Source organism: Aythya ferina, assembly GCF_964211825.1.
Source record: "Aythya ferina genome assembly, chromosome: 8".
Classification (NCBI taxonomy): Eukaryota; Metazoa; Chordata; class Aves; order Anseriformes; family Anatidae; genus Aythya; species Aythya ferina.
Window position 1 is genome coordinate 18,530,396 of NC_140304.1, and position 7,037 is coordinate 18,537,432.

Genomic DNA, 7,037 nt, shown 5'->3' on the forward strand with positions numbered 1-7,037 from the left:
AGTCCCCAGCTAGTAACTATAGTTGTCAAAGAACATACTTTTCAGTGATGGGCCCGCCTGTTATTTTTACAGGTTTCTGAGGAAAAGCTTTGAAATAGGTTTGCTGTGGCTATTTCATTGCAGCAACCTAATCATGGCTCTGTATGTATATAATTAAACTGAGTAAATCTGAGACTAAAAATATCATACCAGTGATAGCAAATCTCCCTGGGTCTCTGATGTTCTGGCTGGATTTCACTAAGTGATCCGCTGGAGCAATCTGCTGTCAAGGAGCCGTATGCGGACGTTTTTTGTGCTGTATATTGCAGGAGAGGGGACACCATGCCAGGAGATAAGATCGTAGTCTTGTCTGAGCAACTGCATCTCCTGATGTTTGCCCTGGGAGTACTTGCAGATGTGCTACAGGACGAAGATATGAGATACCTTTAGTTTGTCCATTGTTTCTTGATCAGGGTCCCTTGGCTTCAGTAGTCAGCCCTGCCCCAATGATTTGGATGTCAGGAGGGAATTAGGACTGATTGACTCAAACTCCATCTGAGTAGCGTGGTTGTCATTACCGCCTCCTGAGCTGGCAGGGAGGCTGTCCTTCTAAGGGGGTAGTTACAGATCCGTTGACTGAACAACCGTATTTTGAGGTCATGCTGCTGCAGATACAGGCTGGCCCTGTAGGACCACAGGGCAGAGGGGCGAAGGGAAGGGAGCTGAGAGCAACTGGAAGTGCTGATAGCTGGTACAGGGACACAAGCGTGTGTCCTCAAGACAGTGACCTTCCTCTACTGCAGGCATCATTCAGTTAGCTGTCATCCCTGGAGCTGGTATTCGGGGAACACTGGCAGCTATTGCAGCTTTGGGGAACCATTACATTTTCTTTATCTTTGGTAATTGTTTCTTTAGATTCCATAAAAATCAGGTTCATAGCTCTTTGTTGTGGTGTCTTGTTTGTGACAGGAAGATTTTATAGCTAATGGCAAAAATAGGATGTAACGAGAGCAAAGAGAAATTGCCATAAAGCATCTCTTCACACTTAAAGGGAGGTTGGAGGTAAGAGGGGTGAAGACAGTTTATAATCAGGTGATCTTTTTGAGATTCATATGCAGCCATCTTCAACAAATTGTCTGGAAGCAAACTGAAGACAGAGTAACTGAAATAAAACATGTATAGTTACGTATATAAGAGCTGCACAGTCTTCATACCGTGCTTGTCTAAATATTCCCAATACGTTAAAATGCAAAGTAGGGATACTTGTATAATGCAGGGGATTAATGTCTCTTCATTTGAATACATGTAAGTTTCGATTTGGCCATAGCTCATCATATCCAAAATACTCTTCAGTGCCAATTCACTTCACTTGCATAAGAGTATGAGCGTTCATTTACATTCTTGTGAAGGGGATGAAGTACGTTGTTCACGTTGAAGTAGCATGGTCCTTTCCTCCCTTACTTAATACTTGCTGTAAGAGAATTTTGGAAAGTAAATAAAAAGCCAACTATTTCAATAGGTTTATATACTGAAAAGGAAAAAAAAAAAAAAAAACCTTCTCAGTCTTTCCAATCTTTTTTTTTCTTTCCTTTTATTACATTTTTTGTCTTTTTTTCTCCCTAAAGCTTTAGGGTTTGAATTGTGAAGGATATTACTTTACTAACAATGTCCTCATTCTCAGAAATGGCTGAAGTATTTTGGCTGAAACTTCCAAAAAATATTCCAGTGAAGGAAGGTAACCAGCACTGAACAATTTAGACCAGGAGTTTAATTTTACATTATCAGTAAACTGCGGACAGCTTTATGGTGAGAGGGACTGGACAATCTTAATTTATAGGCAATGCCATTATGACTGTAAAAGCATGTTCTTTTTGAGTGAAGACAATCTCTAATACCTGTCAAACAAAACTTAACGAACTAAACTAGAGCTAACATTGGTCTGCTGACCTTCATGGTGAGTCAGGAGATGGCCACATTCTTTTATGGGATGTTTTGATGCTTGACTTGCTTATAGCAAAAAATACAGGTGTGCCGATTCCAGCAGGCAGGGTCAGTCATGGCTGAAGATAGGAGGGGATTACAGAAGTTTTCACAAGACTTAGAGGCAAAAACAATCCTTACTTTGTGCATTACTCGGTACATATCTGGCATATAAATGTTCATTGATTATACACTAGATTTAATATAGACAAAATGTGACCTCTGATGTTTCTGGGTGAAATCCTTCTATTTTCTTGAACAAATTCCATTGAAACTGTACAGGTGCACACTGTGTCCTATGTACTACCCGTGCTTGCCAGATGTAGAACTGAGCTTGACAGGACAGTAGCAATGCTTCACCAGCTCCCTTCTGGTAGTGTTTCTTTAATTGAGCATCTGACACTAAATGCTCAAAATCTCCTTTAAATTTGTGGTCAGATCAAACACTGAAAATATCAATGAGAGCAGTGTGCGAGTCATGTGCCTACTTTGCTATGGTTTATTTTTGTGCTGCTCAAGTGCCACCGACCAGCGGCATTTGGTGACCTCACCACGAGGTGACAGGGGTCGATGCTCGTTAAGGAAGGAGTCTCAGGATGTATGGCTGAAGACCGGTTTGGGAAATGAGTGCTTCATGATGTGATCTCAACAGAATGCAGTAGCCTGTCCTAAAGCACACGTTACTGTGAAGCTTTAGCCTCCTCAGCCTTAGCTCATGGATTCATGCAGCTTGACACCATCTTTGGGATGCGGGAATATGTGGAAGGAGCACATATGTGCCGCATCTTAATTTTCTGTTCAGAATTTCTCAATAGCTCCCCATCTTAACAGAAATGCTAACAGTGCTGCTAATGACCTATAATTCACTGCAGTTGTAATACACATATGTAGCAACCCAGAAAACAGCATTTAAAACAAACCAGGACAACAATTTGAAATTCTCAGTGGATGAAGAGGAAGAGCCTTGTATGGAATAAACATTCTGCTTACCTACCTGACCGAGAGACCAAGATTTTTTAAAAATTAAGAGATCCTAAACATTGTCTTGCTTTCTCCTTCAGCAACAAAGTACTTCGCAGGGCCGTATCCTACATTTTGAGACTTGTTAGGAAATAACTGTCCTCAAGGAAACTCTGATGAAAAGGAAAAGAAGATTCAAAACACTGCTTCTGTTTGAGCAAGCTGGAAAAGGGGGAAACGGCATTGCTGAGACTAACTGCTTGTTGTTTTGTTTGTGTCCTTCACCCTCAGATGCCAGCGAATCTGCAGAGGACTCGGACAGTGAAAGTTCGTCCCTTTCATCTGAGGAAGAAGGGGAAATTCGGGAGAGTTCATGACAGTTCTTTGTGAGAAGAGGGTGGGATGAGCCTTTTATATATTTTTTTTTAAATTTAATTAAATCTTTTTAATACAACAGATTTCTCTGGGGTTTGGTTTGGCTTGCTTCACTAAAGGCAGCACTTCCAAGCTGCCTCCCTAACTTTGGATTTAGTAGTGCATGTTTAGGTATGTAAATAAAGAGGTGGGCAACTAATGGTTCAAGAGAAATCTGGTATTATTGCATAGCACCCTTTTATCCATGTATCTTCACTAAACAGAGTAACCCAGATTTAAAGTTTCCAAGTTCATTTCAACAATATATTTTTTCCTTTTATCCTAGTATCTCAACGTCTGATTTGTCTGACCATAAATATCTTATTCCGTATTTGCATTCATCAATGGATATGTGCCATTATGCTTCAACTTACTGAAAAAAATCTGATGTTTCATCAGATCAGTTTTCTTTTAGGTTAGTTCTTTGTCATGTTGAGCTGCTGCACATGATCTTACTTTACTTTTTGGTTTTAATTTTCTTAAAGTTTTCTGACTTTAATTTTTGGTGGCATTTTGGATGTCCAGTGCAGTATCTTTTTCTTGTTTGGTTGTATCTTGCTTAGTATATCAAGAAAGGACCAAGCTGAGCCATGTTTTATGCACGGCATGTTAATCTTCTACCCTCATCTTCTAAATTAGCATTGGTTTAAAAAATAAATAGAAATAGATGCATGGAGTGTCACTAGTGCTAACGTATTGATCTTCTAAACAGTGCTGATGTTGTGCATCTAGTAATCCTGTGTTACTGCTTTACCTACTGAAGCCAGATACTGCAAATGTTTACTGGCATATCAGCTGAACTTACCTACTTAAAAGCAAATAAAGACAAAACAGAAAACTCCTGTACTGTATCAGCTACCAATGACAGCAATCTGTTGCTAACTGCCGATAGAGGACTCCACGATCCCCAACACTTGTGGAGGTGTCTGGTTCGAGCCCCCCATTCCTGTGGGGCTGGCTGGAGGAATCGGAGGGCACGGCTGTGAGTGGCAGATGGGTGGGTGGGTGAGCCCCTCGGAGCCCTCACGAGTCTCGGGAGTCAGCCCAGGCATCTGGGATTAGTTTGTGGCGGGGGCTATGGTTCACCTAAGGTCTAGCTGCAAGTCAGTGTTTGTAAAATCCTAAGCACGTGGTTACTCAGCTCAGTAAACAGCTCCGCCAGCTCCTTGTTGCCCTGCTCTGTCTGCTGCTGGAGATTATCACCTTCATGACCAAAGCTGGCGGCACGGGATGCACGCCGGTCAGCCACTTGAGTGCAGAGCTTGGTGTTTTGACCGCAAACTCCCGTGAAGGTGGTTTGTCGGTCACAAGTGCTCTTCCTGCCAGGGCTGACATGATAGAAAGATAGCACAAAGCAGTGAAGTTGCCTGTTGAGGTCACACAAGGCTGTGACAGCAGTGAAGGGCTCAGGCTTTCAGGCGCTCAATCCAGACTCCAGGGCGCCAGCTTGTCCGTTCCTGGCCAGCCATACTGCTTGGAGAGGATTGCTGAGATGTTCAAGGTTGTAGAAGTTATTTTTTCACGCTTTTGCAAACAAATTATCATTAATAAATTGTTTGCAGCAACATCCAACCAACGAAGTTTGGAAAGAGCATCAGACCTTGGTAGTGACATGCTGCTTCTCCTCACGGTGATTTTGTATGCCTTCTCCTTCATCTGTTTTGCAATCTGTAATAAAACAGGGAAATCTTTGTACTTGCCTGTCAGTAGCCACCTGTGCTCTATTTTCTTTTTTAATCATTGTTAGTTTTCTGCTCACCTCTCATTGCAATGTTTGTTTTCTTAACCCTCTTTAAAGGACCACAGTTCCTAGCTGTAGGTGTTGCTTTCATATTTTTTCAGTTCAGTGACAGTGAATAAGCTTTTCCTAATCAGTGATTACTGCATGCTCACTTGGTAGTCGCAAATTACTTTAAACCAGCATTGAACCCATTCATATTAACACCCATAGAAGAGCAGAACAGCAAAACTGCCACAGTTCATTTGCTAAGAACTGTTTCATCTGGAGTAAAAGCGTGGTAGTTCTGCCCGGAGTCAGAGCATGCGGTGGAGATGAGAGTGCCGCAGATACTAACGCTGCTCTGCGTGTGCGTGAGGTTGTGCTGCAGCTGAGGAACATGCATTTGTAATCAAAGGGATTTGCATTACTTTCCTGCTCTCTTGGAGGCTTTCATTAATTGACTGAGTGTTTCCCTGCATTGTGTTTTCTTGTAGAAATCTAATTTAAGCTCTTGTGGGAGTCAAAACCACAACCCTGGTTTGTTTTTAAATGAAGATGCTGTTAAATCTATCCTCTAGATGTAAATCTTTTCCTACCTTAAAGAAGGTTCTGAAAATTTTTAAAGGTTGTTCCTGTAGTTGTTACCAGAAAGGAGATTTACCAAACAAAGCTGTGAGCCATCATTCAGATCTCAGACAAATTGAGAGTGAAAGGCCTTGTTACTAGGTGTGTTTCCCATTCATTCCCAGGTTGCTGTCTAGTGAGTTTTATTTAGTGTTGTAACAGTCACCCTGGTCTGAGTGGTGGCAATTCATCAAAAGCAAGCCAAGGTGGAATTCAAATATTTAACTTAGCAAAACTTGTTGAATAATTTGTATATAAAAATGAATCGAAGTGATAGTCTTGGGCTAACAGCACTGTCTCACTGATGGTAGCTGGCTAGTGCAGGTCCTGCAGCAGTCATAACTGGTAACAATACTGAGGTTAGGGATCTAATCACAGCTGATGCAGTCTTTGGCTGTTAGTACTTTCACAGATGGTTAGGAGAAGTTCTTAATTCCTCTGAGTGATTTAACCCAGAATGAGCATCTCATATCGTAAACTGAGGAAAGAAAATACACCTTAAAAAGCCATATTTTTAAAATTCCGGTCAAGCACATGAAACTTAAGACACGGGGCTGAGGATGCCTGGAAGACTTCAGTTGAGTCCATTCTGAAAACATCCTCTCATAATCGCATTGTACTGGCATCCCAGTACAGGCCGCTGACTTGATTCAGCGCAGATGATGCCTGTGAATGAGAAACCCGTGCTGTTGTTTTAATCTTCATCCTTCAGCACCAGCTTGCGCTGAGTGCTTGATTCTATGCCTACTATGCTTACTCATTTGTTTTCCTCTATAAACGAGTTGTCAGAGAAGGAACAAGCCCTGTGTGCAGCGTTGTTACAGCACTTTTAATGTTTAGGCTGTTCAGGTTTCAAACCCTGAACTCTTACAGCGTGCTTGAACTGAAGGACCAGCAGCTTACAAAGCAAAGAGTAAAGGCTCTTGTACTGAATGAACGTGCTAGTAAAAAAAAAAAAAAAAAAAAAAGTAATGAAGTCATCCTTTTCACAAACTAAGGGACAAAAATAGAGCCTAGCTAAGAGCATAGCAATAGCTGAGAGCTGGGCTTGAGTCAGTCCTAGGAGAGAACTTGGTCTTTTCCTTTTTTGTACAGCCTCCTGGGGGGATGAGGCACAAGCTAGGGAACTGTCATGGGTAAACAACTGCCTGTCAGTATGACAGCAAGGTTTTGAATGAACACATCTGAATGCTAGGCTTTACCGTATTTATTCCACTTTAGGGATTGTTGATTTGTAGAGGAAAAGAGGATCATGCTGCAAAAAGAGTTGCTGCCCTAGCTCTTAGAGGCAGTCAGGGCTAGCGAGCTAACCAAAAGTTGTTGCTTCAGTAAAGCAGGGTGGATTTACTTTGTGTTAGGA

The 7,037-nt window shown here is 41.7% G+C and overlaps 1 protein-coding gene across 1 annotated transcript in view; it reads left to right on the forward strand.

The window, feature by feature from the left end:
- The window catches only part of ZNHIT6 (zinc finger HIT-type containing 6), a 32,142-nt gene extending 28,649 nt beyond the window's left edge, over positions 1-3,493 (forward strand). The window contains exon 10 of the mRNA XM_084528520.1: positions 3,211-3,493. Coding sequence (XP_084384646.1) covers positions 3,211-3,296 — 86 coding nt within the window. The 3' untranslated portion in view covers positions 3,297-3,493. The remainder of the gene's footprint in view (positions 1-3,210) is intronic.
- Positions 3,494-7,037: the final 3,544 nt, after the last annotated feature.